The 19,158-nt window shown below is 34.6% G+C and overlaps 1 protein-coding gene across 1 annotated transcript; it reads right to left on the reverse strand.

The window, feature by feature from the left end:
- Positions 1-15,213: 15,213 nt before the first annotated feature.
- Positions 15,214-16,549, reverse strand: LOC143548114 (16 kDa phloem protein 2-like). The gene is made up of 5 exons (XM_077039366.1): positions 16,510-16,549; positions 16,193-16,297; positions 15,733-15,859; positions 15,576-15,647; positions 15,214-15,316 (listed from the first exon to the last, which is right to left on the reverse strand). The coding sequence occupies exons 1-5, from the start codon at positions 16,547-16,549 to the stop codon at positions 15,214-15,216; spliced, it is 447 nt and encodes a 148-aa protein (XP_076895481.1).
- Between the last annotated feature and the right edge of the window lie 2,609 nt (positions 16,550-19,158).

The raw sequence follows: 19,158 nt of genomic DNA on the forward strand, positions 1-19,158 counted from the left end.
TAACAGACCCAACTTTGCACTTGACTGGTGGCGGTCCTAACTAAAGGGGTATTTGTTCTTAACGGGCCGCGACTAACGGATGTTAACCCCGTTAGTGATTTGCTGACGTTGACCTTCTTCTCCGGCCGGAAACCTGCAACTCGCCTCCATTCTCTCTAATATCATCACACCATCTCCCTCCCTTTTCAAAACACATCGAAAATTTGAAAATGAAGTACATTACATCTTCTTCCATGGCCAATCCCTAGATACCAAACCCAATCTTATTTTCAAAAATTCGAAATCAATGTTACACGATCTACAAAATAAGCATAGGGCTTCTGTTAAGGGGGTCAAAACGAGTCGAAAGAAGTGTCAATTACCTCGAATGACGCACTATTGATGAGGGTGGACTTCGCCGGAGATAACAACGGCGACACGTCGGTTAGGTTTCGTATGAGGGGAAAGATTGAGAGAGAGACGGTGTAACGATATTAGGGAGAATGGAGGCGAGTTGCAGATTTCCGGTAGGTTTCCGGCTGGAGAAGAAGGTCAACGTCAGCAAATCACTAACGGGGTTAACATCCGTTAGTCGCGACCCGTTAAGAACAAATACCCCTTTAGTTAGGACTGCCACCAGCCAAGTGCAAAATTGGGCCTTTATTTACTAATAGGTGATAGTTGGGATTATTTAAAACCAATTTTCCTTTATCTTTTATACACTCACATTTACTCCAATGACAACCTAATAAAATGAAGAACACACTCATAATTTGAAGAACCCATCATTCTCATTCAGTTCCCTATCCCTATATCCATATATATCATATAATTACACTAAAAAGCACTACACTTCTCTCTCCTGTTCAATTAAATAATATTTTTATACTTTTTTCATTACAGTTTTCTCTCTTCAACCTATAATTTACAAAAAAATCATTACCTTTTCTATCTCCACCCTATAATTTACACTCACAACCACTCATAACTCCATCCTATAATTTACAAACCCTCCTCACATAATTTTAGGGGATGGGTTGAGAATGCTCTATTATGTAGATTCAAATTGTCAAAACATAGCAAATTTCTAGTGAGTGTTGCCTTGGGGTTGTGGAGACTTGGGCGGCTTACATTAAATCACGATTTTATTGGGCTTAATGAAGAACGAAGACATGAAAGGTTTTTAACCGGCTCCATATATCTTATTGTGGCCCATTTATGGTTTTTTTTTTGTTTAACATGGTTAGATCCTAATTAAATATGTATCTATTTATATAGAATATCTTGCACTTGTAATTCCTTAATATACAAGTATGGGAACGGTAATAATATATCTTGGTTGTAGCATGTAGATGTAGGTCAGTCTAGATCAAACCATGTAAATTCTTGTGTTCTTACTTGTTTACCGTCAACATTAGGCCAGTTTATTTGGGTCCTGTAATGATTTTGTTAAATTCTAAGTCTGATAAGGCATATTTCTGATCTTGCTAACTTGTGTGTCGAATAGTTTTATCTTAGACTATACATAATCATTTTTAGCCAAAAACAAGTGTAATGGTTAATGCCCTTAATGTGCTTCAATCATTGTCACCTCACGCCACAAATGTCGTTATTGTAGAAAGGCTCTTGTAAGGCCCCGTTACCGGTAACCCTACTTTCGTGTTGGATTTACTCATAAACACAGTTCTAAATATCAGAGTTAATTAAAACATTTACGCGGAATATAAAACTTTCATAAAACATTACAATATTTCATAACTTGTCTCAAAACGTCCTTTGTCTTTCACATTAAAACATTAAAATTAAAACATCGTAAGTCTTCAGATGCCAGGCTCTTATTCTTCTGCCATGTGTCCCCGCTCAAGCCAGCTGTCTCATCCTACTCACCTGCGTGCATACTAAAAGTCAGCTACGCTGAGTGAGTTCTAGTTAATCACATAATCATACAATACATTCTTTATACTTCATACTTAACCTCTTAACTTTCTTTCATACACACTTAAGTGCTTTTACTTTCATTTTTACCTTCATACTTTCTTTACATACATAATCATACGTTTTAAAGAGCCTTTCGCCCTATAACCTCACAGATATTATAAGGGTCTGGTCCCTAGTTTTCGAATATTAGAAGGGTTCGATTCCCTAACATCACAGATATTATAAAGGTCTGGTCCCTACCATCACAGATATTATAAGGGTCTGGTCCCTAGTTTCGAATATTAGAAGGGTTCGATTCCCTAACATCACAGATATTATAAGGGTCTGGTCCCTAACATCACAGATATTATAAGGGTCTGGTCCCTAGTTTTCGAATATTAGTATGGTTCGATTCCCTCTTCGTTCCATACATTATACCCCGAGTATTTTTATGGCTCGGTACCCTTTTCGTAACCATACAACCATACATCATACCTCGAGTATTATTAGGGCTCGGTACCCCTTTTCGTAACCATACGACCATACATCATTATTTCCTTCTTTTATTATCTCTATCACGTTCATACGCATAAGCATTCATATTATACTTACCTTATACATAGCATTACAACCTGACAGTACGTGCAATATCCGAAGATCGTTCACGTACCATCAAGCAATCATTCTTACATAACACATATATCACATAGGGCATACACTTATCACTTAGGATAAATGTATTAACAACACATCAAGTATGCACACAGCCCCGAAAACATAACAAGGAATGGGGCTAGAAACTCACCTGAACACGGTTACGTTCACCGTTAATCGTAATTCCTTTCTTCAGTTGTGCACGGCTGACTGTATAACAAGTATACGTATCAATTAACTATCACTTCTCATAATGTATGTCTATCTTTATATGACCCACAACGAACGGGGGTCCGGGGGGCAGCGCCCCTGGCAGCGGGTCTAGGGGCGGCAGCCCCTAGCAGGGTCCAAGGGGCAGAGCCCCTGGCTGGGGTCGAGCTGCCAGGTCAGCTTGGAAAAATTTTATTTCCATTAATGTCTTAACACATTTTTCATTAGATTTTTAGTTTACTTCCTAATCGAACTTGGCTTTAGGCGAAGTTAAACCTTAGGTGAACTTAGCTTTAGGCGAAGTTAAACCTTAGGCGAACTTAGCTTTAGGCGAAGTTGTCATCAGGCGAACTTGGCCTCAGGCGAAGTTGTCATCAGGCGAACTTGGCCTCAGGCGAAGTTGTCATCAGGCGAACTTGGCCTCAGGCGAAGTTGTCATCAGGCGAACTTAGCTTGCAGGCGAAGTTCATCAGGCGAACTTAGCTTGCAGGCGAAGTTCATCGCTTTGAAGGCGAAGTTGCCCAGATGCAGGCGAAGTTGCCCAGACAGCCGCTGTTCGGTTTCTTTCCAGCATTTTGAGCGATTTTAACACCCTTGCTATGGTTCAATATCACCCACTACGCTTCCCGACCATTTTCGGTCGCTTATACACTAAAAAAGCTTGGATCTTTAAACTTCAAAGATCAAGAATCATACCTTTTTGGGCTTGTTTGGATCTCGTTTACTTGCTAGTACACTAATCGCTCTCTCTCGGACCTGCCCGACTCTTCCCTTGGCTCGGCCGGCCGGCGGCGGTATGTGTGTGGTGTGTGTGTGTTTTGGGGTGTTGGGGAGTTTGGTGAAAATGAAGATATTTTGGGATTTTGGGGGTATTTATATCCCTGAAATCCCATTCTCATTTAACCCATCTCAATTAATCCACGTCCAAGACCCGCTCCCTACCCGATATTAATTAATTACGCGAAATCACTAAACATAACTTCCTTTATTCATCATTAAAATTTTTTAGGATGTTACAGCTCATGCCCTTTCACGCCCCTATAAAGCATGAGGTGATGTAGGGGCTTTATCCGTACATATAATATAATGCCCCATTACGAATGGTCCGATGAATTTGCTAGCATTTTCATGTGCATCTATACTCTCTTTTAAGGTATATACTATTATCACAATGACATGTCTTGTAGAATCAACTTTTTTATTTTTTATTGTTGTATTTTAAGCCGTTAAGTCTTCCGAAGTTCTTGAGCATTTGACAATGATTAAAAAATAGTTCATGCCATAATTAAGAAAAATTCGTGACCAGATTTGTCATTATTGTTGTTTTTTAAAAAAAAATATTCAAACACCTGACAAAATATATTTGATACAGATCTAAACATTAAAATTAAAGCATGATAATATAAATTATAACGAGGAAGATGAAGATCCAAAAGAAATATATTATAGAGGGGTAACAAGTAACAAGTAACAATTTTGTAGTTCAGAGGACATAAATGGGCCTTAGTTTGTGGTGTGCATTGTGAACGTGTATGAGTGTATGACTCATAAATGCTGGATTAAATTAATTAATGTATCTTAATTGCTAATTGCGTCACCAACGAATCTTTGTCTTACGTATTTGGTTAAAGTTTCTTTTGTAATAATAATAATAATCTTAATCTTAATGTGAGTGGCGGATCTAGAACCAAATGTCAGGAGTAACGCTCAAAAATATTTTTTTAACCGTATTTCATACAATGTAAACTAAACAAAAATAGAAACACGATGATAAATAAATTTGAACACATGGGCTGCATATTTCTCCCATTCGGTTTTTGAAAGCTTGAAATCAAGCCATCACATCCTCTTCTTTTGCTTTATCAAGTGTTTCTTTTTCGATCAAACAAATTAAAGCATTGTTCAAATACTCATCACCCATTCGATTGTGCAAATCTGTCTTGATAAGCTTCATTTTAGAAAAACAACTTTCAACGGTTGCGGTTGCAACCGGCAAAACCAACGCTAGCTTCAATATACGATAAACCAAAGGAAAAGTGGTGTGTTTTCCAGTTTCCACCATTACACGAGCAATGTCACCCATTCCACCAAATTTTACAAATTTATCATCTTCCTTTAAAGTGTGATAAAATGGCGTAAGATCACCCAAAATACACCATCTTTCTTCATTACTAAAGTCATTCGGATATATATCAGAAAATGCCACTATATTCGATACGTCAAACCTAGAAAACGAATCACAAGGATTTAAACCGGACATATTTTCTATCAAACTAGTTGAGATCTCACTAAATTTATTTCCAAGTTCTTGAATTTGCAAATCCAAACGGTATTAAAAACTCGGTTTCGTTGATTACCATAACTTTCCGTCATATAACATCTTAATCTTGTTTTTTCCACAAAAAAAAATATCACTCTAGCCAACATCTTGTCAAACCCGTTTTGTCTTAGATTATTCAATGCTCGGTTTGTCCCACTTATCAACTTAGGCGCTTCTAACAAGTCTTGACTTTTTTGTTTGAAGATGTTTTGATAGAGCATTTCTGAGGCCTAAAATATCGTCTAACAAGTGTATATAAAACAAAAAATCAAAACTCTTAAAATACTTAAGAATACTTTTCGCATTAGTTTATCGTTGCACACTCTCCCCATCTTCTTTAATAAAAAGAAAGTACCTCAACAACTTTCGGGAATAATTTTAAATAACTTACGATAGTTCTGTACTGGCAAAGTAGCGTGATAAATAAAAATATAAAGAAATTATAGAAAGGTGAGTTAACAGATGTTATTGAGATCTAAATTGTATATTAAATTTGTGTTTTAATAAATTAAACAATATTGAAAGTGTTTACTAATTATAATTCTATACGGGAACTACTTATATATTGCGGGTTAAGTGAAAATAGCATGAAGCTTTAGTGTAATTGGTTGATATTTTCTTAAGTATATAATATCATAGAGGTCATTTAATTATCATTAGTTTCATTAAATGCATTTATGAATAGATCAAATTTTTATCCTATTACACTAAAAACCACTAAAAATCTATAATTATACTAAATTCGATATTTTTTTCACTCATTTTCAATTAAATAATACTTTTTATACATTTATCATTACATTTTATCTTTCCTCTACTCGTAACCACTTTAAAAAATTATAGAGGGTAAACAATGTTTCTCTAAATCTAACCATAAACAGTAACATTTTATCTTTGGAAAATTGGTTTTAAATAATCATAACTATCACCCATTGGTAAATAACAGACCCAACTTTGCACTTGACTGGTGGCGGTCCTAACTAAAGGGGTATTTGTTCTTAACGGGCCGCGACTAACGGATGTTAACCCCGTTAGTGATTTGCTGACGTTGACCTTCTTCTCCGGCCGGAAACCTGCAACTCGCCTCCATTCTCTCTAATATCATCGCGTCTCCCTCCCTTTTCAAAACACATCGAAAATTTGAAAATGAAGTACATTACATCTTCTTCCATGGCCAATCCCTAGATACCAAACCCAATCTTATTTTCAAAAATTCGAAATCAATGTTACACGATCTACAAAATAAGCATAGGGCTTTTGTTAAGGGGGTCAAAACGAGTCGAATGAAGTGTCAATTACCTCGAATGACGCACTATTGACGAGGGTGGACTTCGCCGGAGATAACAACGGCGACACGTCGGTTAGGTTTCGTATGAGGGGAAAGATTGAGAGAGAGACGGTGTAACGATATTAGGGAGAATGGAGGCGAGTTGCAGATTTCCGGTAGGTTTCCGGCTGGAGAAGAAGGTCAACGTCAGCAAATCACTAACGGGGTTAACATCCGTTAGTCGCGACCCGTTAAGAACAAATACCCCTTTAGTTAGGACTGCCACCAGCCAAGTGCAAAATTGGGCCTGTTATTTACTAATAGGTGATAGTTGGGATTATTTAAAACCAATTTTCCTTTATCTTTTATACACTCACATTTACTCCAATGACAACCTAAAAAAATGAAGAACACACTCATAATTTGAAGAACCCATCATTATCATTCAGTTCCCTATCCCTATATCCATATATATCATATAATTACACTAAAAAGCACTACACTTCTCTCTCCTGTTCAATTAAATAATATTTTTATACTTTTTTCATTACAGTTTTCTCTCTTCAACCTATAATTTACAAAAAAATCATTACCTTTTCTATCTCCACCCTATAATTTACACTTCTCTCTTCAACGGTAATAATTTTAGGGGATGGGTTGAGAATGCTCTAAATGCTCTATTATGTAGATTCAAATTGTCAAAACATAGCAAATTTCTAGTGAGTGTTGCCTTGGGGTTGTGGAGACTTGGGCAGCTTACATTAAATCACGATTTTATTGGGCTTAATGAAGAACGAAGACATGAAAGGTTTTTAACCGGCTCCATATATCTTATTGTGGCCCATTTATGGTTTTTTTTTGTTTAACATGGTTAGATCCTAATTAAATATGTATCTATTTATATAGAATATCTTGCACTTGTAATTCCTTAATATACAAGTATGGGAACGGTAATAATATATCTTGGTTGTAGCATGTAGATGTAGGTCAGTCTAGATCAAACCATGTAAATTCTTGTGTTCTTACTTGTTTACCGTCAACATTAGGCCAGTTTATTTGGGTCCTGTAATGATTTTGTTAAATTCTAAGTCTGATAAGGCATATTTCTGATCTTGCTAACTTGTGTGTCGAATAGTTTTATCTTAGACTATACATAATCATTTTTTAGCCAAAAACAAGTGTAATGGTTAATGCCCCTTAATGTGCTTCAATCATTGTCACCTCACGCCACAAATGTCGTTATTGTAGAAAGGCTCATGCCCTTTCACGCCCCTATAAAGCATGAGAAGATGTAGGGGCTTTATCCGTACATATAATATAATGCCCCATTACGAATGGTCCGATGAATTTGCTAGCATTTTCATGTGCATCTATACTCTCTTTTAAGGTATATACTATTATCACAATGACATGTCTTGTAGAATCAACTTTTTTATTTTTTATTGTTGTATTTTAAGCCGTTAAGTCTTCCGAAGTTCTTGAGCATTTGACAATAATTAAAAAATAGTTCATGCCATAATTAAGAAAAATTCGTGACCAGATTTGTCATTATTGTTGTTTTTTAAAAAAAAAATATTCAAACACCTGACAAAATATATTTGATACAGATCTAAACATTAAAATTAAAGCATGATAATATAAATTATAACGAGGAAGATGAAGATCCAAAAGAAATATATTATAGAGGGGTAACAAGTAACAAGTAACAAGTAACAAGTAACAATTTTGTAGTTAAGAGGACATAAATGGGCCTTAGTTTGTGGTGTGCATTGTGAACGTGTATGAGTGTATGACTCGTAAATGCTGGATTAAATTAATTAATGTATCTTAATTGCTAATTGCGTCACCAACGAATCTTTGTCTTACGTATTTGGTTAAAGTTTCTTTTGTAATAATAATAATAATCTTAATCTTAATGTGAGTGGCGGATCTAGAACCAAATGTCAGGAGTAACGCTCAAAAATATTTTTTTAACCGTATTTCATACAATGTAAACTAAACAAAAATAGAAACACGATGATAAATAAATTTGAACACATGGGCTGCATATTTCTCCCATTCGGTTTTTGAAAGCTTGAAATCAAGCCATCACATCCTCTTCTTTTGCTTTATCAAGTGTTTCTTTTTCGATCAAACAAATTAAAGCATTGTTCAAATACTCATCACCCATTCGATTGTGCAAATCTGTCTTGATAAGCTTCATTTTAGAAAAACAACTTTCAACGGTTGCGGTTGCAACCGGCAAAACCAACGCTAGCTTCAATATACGATAAACCAAAGGAAAAGTGGTGTGTTTTCCAGTTTCCACCATTACACGAGCAATGTCACCCATTCCACCAAATTTTACAAATTTATCATCTTCCTTTAAAGTGTGATAAAAGGGCGTAAGATCACCCAAAATACACCATCTTTCTTCATTACTAAAGTCATTCGGATATATATCAGAAAATGCCACTATATTCGATACGTCAAACCTAGAAAACGAATCACAAGGATTTAAACCGGACATATTTTCTATCAAACTAGTTGAGATCTCACTAAATTTATTTCCAAGTTCTTGAATTTGCAAATCCAAAACGGTATTAAAAACTCGGTTTCGTTGATTACCATAACTTTCCGTCATATAACATCTTAATCTTGTTTTTTCCACAAAAAAAAATATCACTCTAGCCAACATCTTGTCAAACCCGTTTTGTCTTAGATTATTCAATGCTCGGTTTGTCCCACTTATCAACTTAGGCGCTTCTAACAAGTCTTGACTTTTTTGTTTGAAGATGTTTTGATAGAGCATTTCTGAGGCCTAAAATATCGTCTAACAAGTGTATATAAAACAAAAAATCAAAACTCTTAAAATACTTAAGAATACTTTTCGCATTAGTTTATCGTTGCACACTCTCCCCATCTTCTTTAATAAAAAGAAAGTACATCAACAACTTTCGGGAATAATTTTAAAAAACTTACGATAGTTCTGTACTGGCAATTTATATAAACAATTTATATAAACAATTATAATTTTAGTTAAAAGTTGAAGAATACCTAAATTGAGAAACTATAGGTCGAACAGTGAAAGAGGGTTCGAATCGGTGAACCACCTCTTCTCGGATGCAGCGTGGAGCGGTGGAGGTCACCTGGTCAGGTAACCAGAGGAGGAGAAGGGCAGACCTATAGAGGGCAGCCCGCAACAGTGCAGTGGTGTTTGGTCACGGTGGTGGCAGTTTTTGATTAATTAAGGACCAGCATTTTTGTTTTAAGTGTAACATGTATTATTTTAAAGGTTAAGGAGTTTTATTGGTTTGGGCTTTACACCTTTGTTTGGGCTTTAGTTGGGTTGAATTTTTAAATTGGTTGGGATTAAAACGCACAGGGGTAACGAAACACGGAAACTGACCTAATTTTTTTATACTATTGACGAGAAGTTGAGGAGTAGCGGAGGCTACCCCTCCTATTACTATGCATCCGCCACTGCTTAATCTTAAATATATATATAAACGAAACATTTAAAAGCTCTTTGGTTGCTTCTTACATTTTCTCAACCCACCAGATTGCTTTATTTGTAAATGGAGGCTTCTCATGCATTTGATCCGCATTCACGGGTATGGGTCTTACCAAACCCATAAGACCCTTAAACGGGTTATAACATCTCATTATATTAAAAATTAATCTCATCAAATATTTGATATGAAAATCCGATAAATTAGGAATATATTAAAAATTAATATATGATTTTTTAAAAAATATATATATTATTTATAATTAAAAACAATTTTATAGCAAAAATAAAATAAAATAAGCGGGTCATGTGTCTCACCAAACCCATAAGCTTTTAAACGAGTTATAACATCTCATTTACTTGTAAAACTCTTTCATCTTCAACCCTAAGTATGTTATTAACTTTCTTACAATAAATAAAATTAAAATTCAAAAATATATATATATTGGAAACGAAAAATGGAAACAACCTCGTAGTATAGGAGATAAAATCTAGTAATAGTAATAATAATAGCCCTCAATTGTGTGTATGACGTATATATAGTTACAGATTTTTGATTTTTTACCCATGTTATTTTTTGAACTATTTACTTATAATTGTCACTTGAGGGTGGAACAAAATATAATACATGAAAAATATCAAATACTACATAACACATTCATCGATGGATTGAGGACACATACAGCTAGAGGTGCATAAATCAGGTTTTCTAAATGTTCAGGTTTGGGTATGGAACCGGGATCGGGTATGACCGAGTATTGGAAAATTAGGTATTGGTAATACCCGGGTTGGGTTCGGGTCCGGGTATTATCTCTAAAAACCATACCCTATGCATCGGGTTCGGGTCGGGTATAGATTCGGGTATTCTAAAACCAGGTATTTGAATACCCTATTTTCGGGTATTGAAAAACCCTATTTTTGGGGTTTTTTCCCTGGTTTTTTCGGGTATAGATTGGATTTTTTTAAGGGGCCACAATTTTTAGGGATATTTTCAGGTATTTTTCGGGTATAGATTGGATTTTTTTAAGGGGCCACAATTTTTAGGGGTATTTTCAGGTATTTTTCGGGTAGAGATCGAGTATTTGAAAAACCCGGTTTCGGGTAATGGAAAAACCCGGTTCCGGGTATGGAACTGCTTCTGGTTTTCGGGTATTACCGGGTATAAATTGGGCCCGGTTCCGGGTACGGGTTTTGGTACTGAAATGCATACCCTATCCGTACCCTACAGGTAGGGTCGGGTACGGGTTCGGATATTAAAAACCCGGGTATAACAAAAACCGGTTCCGGGTATTTTTTTCAGGTATGGTTTCGAGTTCGTATTTTTTTATGCACCTCTACATACAGCTAACATGCTTTAAGACTGTTTGTAGTGAAGAGCTAAGGGGTGTCAACCAACGGCCACATCAGTGTCAATGGGTTATCGGCGCCAACACCACTACGGGATAGCTAACATGGGGCGCTAATGAGAGCCCGCCAAAGCTTTCACGGGGTAAAGATGGAATTTATACGGGGTCCACCACCTTCCACCAATAACAACATATGCATTAATTTTAACTATTTAATTTTGTTTTCTTTAATCGAGATTTTTTATTAAAAAAAACTGCACGTCTACACCTTTGTAAAAGGTTACTAAATTAGAGTCATAACGGCGTGTCACTTTTAACATACCCTTATGATAAAACCGCTAGATATAGTCTTACAAATAAAATTTTAAAACTACTATACAAAAACAAATTTGAGATATGAATCATGAAACTAAAATAGTTAGTGAGAATTGTTTTGTGTTCATTGGCCCATTAATAATACAGAGTTAGCCCATTTTGACATATGGGCAACTTCTTTAAATAAAACACATTATTTGAACTGCATTTAAATTAAAATTTAAAAATATATAATGAAAATTTTCATTTAAACAGTTTAAAATACCACTATGTTACAACAAAATACAATAATAAATACGCGATATTTTATAACAAAATACAATAAAACAAGACCTACAAATGTTTATTGTATACAAAAAATTTTAAACCTTCAGGCTTTAGATCGTCGTTATGTAAATTAATAAAACGTCGTGATCAGATTTGTCATTATCGTACTTACAAGCCTTTTTAAATCATCTGACAAAATTTATTTGGCATAAATCTGAATATTAGAAAATAAAACATGATAATATTAATTATAACAAGAAACTGATAAAGAAAATACGAGGTAGATCCAAATCATATTATAGAAGGTCTAACCAACTTACGTTGTAGTGTACACACTATGAACGTGTATGAACAATAAATGCTGAATTAAATTAATATATTCTTAATTAATTACTAATGACGTCATTAACGAATCTTTGTCTTACGTAATAATAACTTTGTCAAAGCATGTGTTCACTTGCTATTTACCTTATACTAGGGGTGCAAACGAGCCGAGTCGAGCTTGGGTTCGACTCGTTTAACTTACACAGAGCTCGACTTGTTTCGAGCTTTAGTTTCAAAGTTCAAGCTGGGCTCGTGAGTAGATTTTCAAGCTTGAGTTCGGTTCGGGCTCGACTCGTTTACTATTTATCAATTATTTTTTGTGTAATTATAATTATTTTTATATATTTTCTTCTATTATAATTGTATGTATAAAATAATATGTTATTTAGTTATGTTTATTTTTTCCGGGTAACATTATATAAATTAATTAGTAATTATTAAATATATATTTTAAAAAATTATATAAATGGCAGACCCGTTTAGGTTCGCGAGCTGGCTTGAGCTTGATAATTGAAGCTCGGGCTCGGGCTCGTTTATTAACAAGCTTACTTTTAGGCTCGAGCTTGAGCTCGGGCTCGATCGAGTTTTTTAGCGAGCCGATCTCGAGTAGCTCGGCTCGTTTGCACCTTACCTTATACTATAAACGCGTGGGGGTAGTGATTAGATTTTCTCAACAGGGTTTTATTCCGGTGTTAGATTTTCTCTTTGATGGTGTTATCGAGTTAATTAGGCAAAAATATAAAAATCAGTATGAACAGTTAACATCCCGTCTAAGAAAAACTTATTTGAGAATTTGAGGTAGTTGCAAACGCTGCTAAAAGTTCATGTTCATTTGGCCCCCTTAAAAATCAATAGCAAAATTATAGATTAACTTTGCACTTGCTATGATTTGAGCCGACGCATCATAATTGTGAGTTGAACTCGTACCAACGACCAATAGGTCATAGGTGCCAAGAAAAATAATAATGACATTCAATAAACAATATTTTGTATATGTTTAAATTCAAAATTTCTATTTTATTTGTTACAACTTAAAACTTAAAAAAACAAGTACTGACTGCTATATAATATGTATTGTTTTCTTTTTTTTACTTTATCAGATGGCGTAGGCGTGTTTTCTCATTAGACTCGTTCCCTTATACACACACACACATTTACAACACTCCTCGTATCTTATATGTACAATAGTTTGACCTTAAATCGAATTTGAAGTATATTTCACTTCAAGACTCCAATATAACTTTTTGTATATCTCGTTTGAATAGTATGCTTTTCAAAGGTCGAGCTAAAACAAAGTAATAAGGTATTCCTGTATTTTTAGACGGGCTAACTCACACATCATATAACTTACTCTTAAATTAACATATTTGTCCACAATTAGACTAGAATGGTCAAATAATCAAGTAAAATCAGACAATTGTATTGCATTCATTGGGTAGCCCAATCCAACCTATCAGACAAAGACCAGTTTTGGCCCAAAGAATAGCCCATTTAAAATGTTTTCCGCAGAAGTGAACAAATTGAATTTTTGGCCCAAACCAAACAGCCGGTTCAGGTTGTTTCAACAAAAGTCAAAACCGGGTTTGGCCAAATCAGGTCGGGTTAGAACCAGTTTTCAAGGGGAACATGATCAAGTTTTACCGACTTGAAACCAAGCTTTATCTACTTCGGCCCTTCAGGTTGGTTTGGCCGGGCAAACTCTTTAGTAGTAGCTCACTTTGAAACAATGTTGCAAAAATCCCGACTAGACGCCGATTAATTCTCGATTTAATAAGATTCATAATGACACTATTGTTTTACAACATAATACAATAAATGAAATCAAATAAATAACTACATCATATGACAAGTGACAATAACATATGCCAATGGCATTTGGTAACTATTTCAACAATTGTAATGAAATTATATTATTTTGTGATTTTTCAACAAAGAAAAAACATATTTGACAAAATTTTAAAACGTCATGATCCAGTTATAAAATTCTAAACATCAAATGATTTTGTCAAACATCGTTTTTAAACTTTTGTTTTACATAAAAAAAAAATTGACATCATTCGAAGATAACAAGACGATTCGTTACCGGATATGAATTTGTCACCGAACTTATGTATCAATAAGGTGGCGGAGGATACAATCCAGGGAACGGAGAACCTGATAATGAAAGCAAATTAAAATACAAAATGTTAGTTTCGTTATCATAATAAATTCTTTTAAGAGCGTTAAACGTGCAATTTTAAAAGTAGGAGTTTCAAGAAAAAATCGAAACGTAATAAAAAATTCCGACTTAGCGACTTTTATGATTCAGTTATGATTATATATAAATAACCAAACCGATTATTAAGTCAACTTATATATATTTTGCCTTTTGTAAATTGGAAAAGTTTTTATTATCACGTTTTATAAATACACATATTAGATGCCATTTATTTTATATGTTTAAAAAAACTGGTTATAATTTATTTCAACTAAGATATTTTCAGAATTATTAGTTAAAATTAGTTTGAATTACCGAACATCTTCAATAACCGAATTACTCGAACCATTTTTAATCAAAACGATCGTTTATGAAAATATAAAAACCATAACATCGATTCATGTAAATGAAAATTTATCATTACCAGGGGGATAATGTGATCCATAAGCTGGATTTGGTGGTGGTGGATACGGCTGTGGAGGATAAGCACCACCAGGTGGAGGATAAGCGCCACCTGGTGGAGGATAAGCCGGCGATGGTGCATACGCACTAGTATTATGTGGGTAGGTGGAGTAGGGTTGAGGATATGCGCCACCTGGTGGAGGATAAGCCGATGGTGGCGCGGGGTACATGGCCGCTGGTGGTGTGGCAGCGTACATGGGCGCTGGATGTGCATGTTGTGGTACATGTGACAGTGCTGTTGGTGCATAACCCTTTGATGGTTTCTGAGCATAATCTTTTGATGGTTTCTGCGTAAGGAAAACAAATTTACAAAAATTTGTTTAGTTTTAGAGAAATATTATTCACAAAAGAGTACTTTTTTTATTATTTTTTGAACGACAAATTTCTTTTCCTCCTTAAATCCATAAAATCTTGATTTGTAAGGATTTGAACACACTATCATACTTATAAAGAGCAAACATCTTACTATACGAATAGGCCCCGAGTACAAAAGAGTAATTCTGAAGCGTTAATATAACTTACATTGCCAGTAGTATAATGCATTATTATTCGAACCTCTCCGGCATGCCTGCATATCATCAAAATACGAAATAAGCTTCTCTCTTTTATATAAACAAAATTTTAATTAATTTCGTATTTTTTTTCCTGGTTGGATCTTTCTTTTCCTTATAAAAATGTTATCTTTTTTAAAGACTTAATGCAAATGATTAATTACATGTAATTTGGTTGTTGGCTTAATTAAAGAATTATATAACATTACAAATTTATACCATTTCTTTTTTCTTTTTTAATTTAATTAAAAGTTTAAAACGCATTAAAACGCAAACCTGCCGGTTGTACTTTGTAAAGGCCAACTACTATCATCAAACCCTTGAGAAAGAGCTTTTGCTAATGGAATCCTGCAATAAAATTGTCAGTTCACTTGAAATCAAACTGATGATGCATCAACAAAGACGAATAGAAGATTATAAGATGAGTAATTACTTTCCACCGCCGATGAAATCATCGTGTGTCACCGTATTGCTATTCCAAACCGATACATTCATCTCTTTCAATCCTTCGATTAGGGTAAAAACAAACTTCTCTTGAAATGTAGGGTTCTTGCCTCCATCTATACCACGTAAAACAAAATTAAGAAACGCATCTTCATGTAGACATTAAAATTTTTTAGTTTTAAGCGTAATAGGTTCAAGCCAATGTAATGGTTGAATAATGTTCGCTAATTAAACAAATAAAAATTTAGAAGAAAAAAAAAACAAAATATATATGTTGGCCCTCTTTAATAAATACAAAAAAAAGGTCACATAATGGACCCGCACACGGCAACATGGGCAACGCCCCATTTACACAAAAGTCGTGGTGGTGTTAAGGCATTTTTGAGCCTATTTGGCCGTGGATTCACGCCCTACTACAGATGCTCTTAGAAGAGAATGAGAAAGCTAACCTGTACAGGTACGAGTGGTCGATTTACTGCTACCGTATTCGATACAAACATAAGGGTCTTGCCTTGAAATCCATTCCGTATCCTTCAGTTTACAGCAACTAACAACTAAAATCGCATATGAAAAAACAAAATTAGTTCATGATTCATGAATCTTAAATTAAATACAATTTTAACACATCCAAAACAACTTATTACAATCAGAACAAATTTCATGATGTTTACAACAAGATACAGTATTCCCCAGTAAATCCCACAAATAGCTAAACTATTAGTAGGGACGAGAGCTGGATGCTTTCATGTTAACGGAAATAGCGTACCAGTTACTTCAAGGAGATTGCCGTGAATGCTTTGACTCATCATTGAAGACTAATAACACTTGAAATGTGAACAATTGAGAGTGCATTGTATGCAATTCCTTATATATGATTCGAATTCATGTTGACTTTAATCAATTTGAACATTTAAACGCGTTTGGCAGCTAATTATTCATTTATTCCAAACAACTTGCTAATTTTTAAGATTTATTATGAGTATACGAGACTATATTCAATCTATGGTCATATGGCATTACCATCTTCTGCTACTTGTATTTTAAAATGGTTTTTTTTTTATTAAACGAGTGAAGCGTAAAAAACAATGTGTTCAAAACCAGACCGAAATAGTCTCGCATAGTTGGTGTTGCCTGGTTGGTTTTGAACTAATCGAATATAAACCCGTTGCAAAGTGTGGGGCTGTTCTTCAGTTTGGTTTTTGGTTTATTCGATTTGAAGATTTTTTAGGTCGGGCCAAACCGAATTCAGTTTTTGTTTTGGCCGAATAAAATGAATATTTTTTTAAGTACCGTTATTTGTTATTAGATGGTGTTGCGATTAATAAGATTAGTCTTAAATTTAATATTTGTTTTCAAAACGACGACTTTCTTGTATTTAGGCCCAACACTTCTTAAATTTCGAGAACTCCATTGCCCACACTCTAGCCAGACAATGTTGTCTTAACCGGGCCCACGCTGGCTTCAGAATTTGGCTTGAGGGTTCCCCCGAGAAACCTTACCGCTGGCTGCCACAAGAGCAGAACTCTTGGGCGTAGCACGCGGTGGGACGAAAACTTGGGTGGGCTTGGGATTTGAACTGACAACTTTACAAGATCTAACTCAAATCCTTTATTGCCTTAATACACCAAAAGTTACACAAATAGGGATCCAATTTGGGTCTCCACCGGAGAACACAAGCCTCCTACCACTAGGCCACGAGTGATGGATGTCTAAAATTTAATTTGTTAGAGCTAAATAACAAAACCTAAATAACTACTACTTGTTATATGGTTTATTCATGTTATTCGGTTTAAACCGAATTCAGGTTTTGGAACCAGAAACCAAATCGAACACCAAATTAACCAAATCGGTTTCGTTTATACTAGTTTAGGCTAATGTTCGGTTTTTGATGTAATCAGTAACAAATCGAATAGTGAACACCCCTTTATTAATTATTATAATAAAAATATGTTACAATTATCTTTTTAGATTACGAGACGACCGATTCAACTGCTGACTTTATATAGCAATGATTGTTTATATAGTTGACTTTTACATTTTCAACGGCCTTTTAGGTAATTTGGAAATTGCGGTTGTTCTTTTCACGATTTTTGTTCTTTTTTTTAAATTGTATTAAAATAGACCAAATTAGCGGTTCGATCGGCTCACTAGACCATTTGATCTTGTCGATTGGCTTATAATTAGCGGTCCGCTATAATAGTGTGAAGCTTAGACTAAGACTCTAAGGGGGCGGACTCAAAATGTATACAAAACTTCACAAACGAAAGGCTCAAATTTTCAACCGAAAACGAGTAAATTTACACTACGAGGCCGAATTTGAATAGTCGTCCACTATGATGAAGTCATAGCCCATAGGCCCACCTTAATCAAACATTTAAGTAGAGAATATTTCAAATCAAGTATTGTGTTTTATATTTTATATTTAAATGAAACGAAATAAAAATGTACGATTTTGACTAGGGGGTGCAAATGAGATGAGTCGAGCCCGAGCTCGGCTCGTTTAACTTACACAGAGCTCGGGCTCGGCTTTGTTTCGAGCTTTATTTTCAGAGCTCGAGCTCGGCTCGTGAGTAGATTTTCAAGTTCGAGCTCTGCTCGGGCTCGTCTCGTTTACTATTTATTAATTATTTTTTAAATAATTATAATTATTTTTATATATTTTTTATTATAACTTTATGTATAAAATAATATATTATTTAGTTATTTTTATATATTTTTTTCATAGCATTATATATATTAATTAATAATTATTAAATATATTTTTTTAAAAATTATATAAATGAGAGGCTCATTTAGGCTCGCGAACCGGCTCGAGCTTGATAAGTAAAGCTTCGGCCCGGGCTCGTTTATTAAACGAGCTTACTTTTAGGCTCGAGTTAGGGCTCGGGATCAATTAAGCTCGGCTCGATCAAGCTTTTTAACGAACCGATCTCAAGTAGCTCGCAAGCAGCTCCGCTCGTTTGCACCCGTAGTTTTGACCTTTGAATTTATAAAACATGATTGAAAATATTTCAAAACAAACATCTAAGTGTTGTTATAATAATAATAATAAATCCAAAAACATTTAAGTTGAGAATATTTCAAATCAACATTGTGTTTTATATTTTATCCAAATGAAACGAAATAAACATGTACGGTTTTGACCTTTTATAACTTATAAAACATGGTTGTAACTTGTAAGTACGATTTAAAAGATGAGACTTTTTCTTATGTACTATACAAGTATACATATTGAAATCCTAATTCTAAACAACTAATATTGGTAACCTAACGTTAGCTGCATATTCTTTTTATTATTATTCTTGGTAGCGAGAGGCGTCTTGACTCATCGACTGATAAAATTTTTGCTAACTTGGTATTCAACTTTGTCAGTTGTTATAGTTTAACCTTTTAAATTGTCGTTGAAAGAGTAAGT

The sequence above is a fragment of the Bidens hawaiensis genome, unplaced genomic scaffold, assembly GCF_021521415.1.
Source record: "Bidens hawaiensis isolate Kalapana, Puna unplaced genomic scaffold, B.hawaiensis_p1.1 tig00014910_1, whole genome shotgun sequence".
Lineage (NCBI taxonomy): Eukaryota > Viridiplantae > Streptophyta > Magnoliopsida > Asterales > Asteraceae > Bidens > Bidens hawaiensis.

Bases quoted from the DNA above. Each gene is read 5' to 3' on its own strand.
- LOC143548114 (XM_077039366.1), bottom strand. From the start codon at position 16,549: ATGAGTCAAAGCATTCACGGCAATCTCCTTGAAGTAACTG. The intron at 16,298-16,509 runs GTACGCTATTTC...ATGCGATTTTAG, and splicing joins CAATCTCCTTGAAGTAACTG to TTGTTAGTTGCTGTAAACTG. The intron at 15,317-15,575 runs GTTTGCGTTTTA...GATGATATGCAG, and splicing joins TTACAAAGTACAACCGGCAG to GCATGCCGGAGAGGTTCGAA.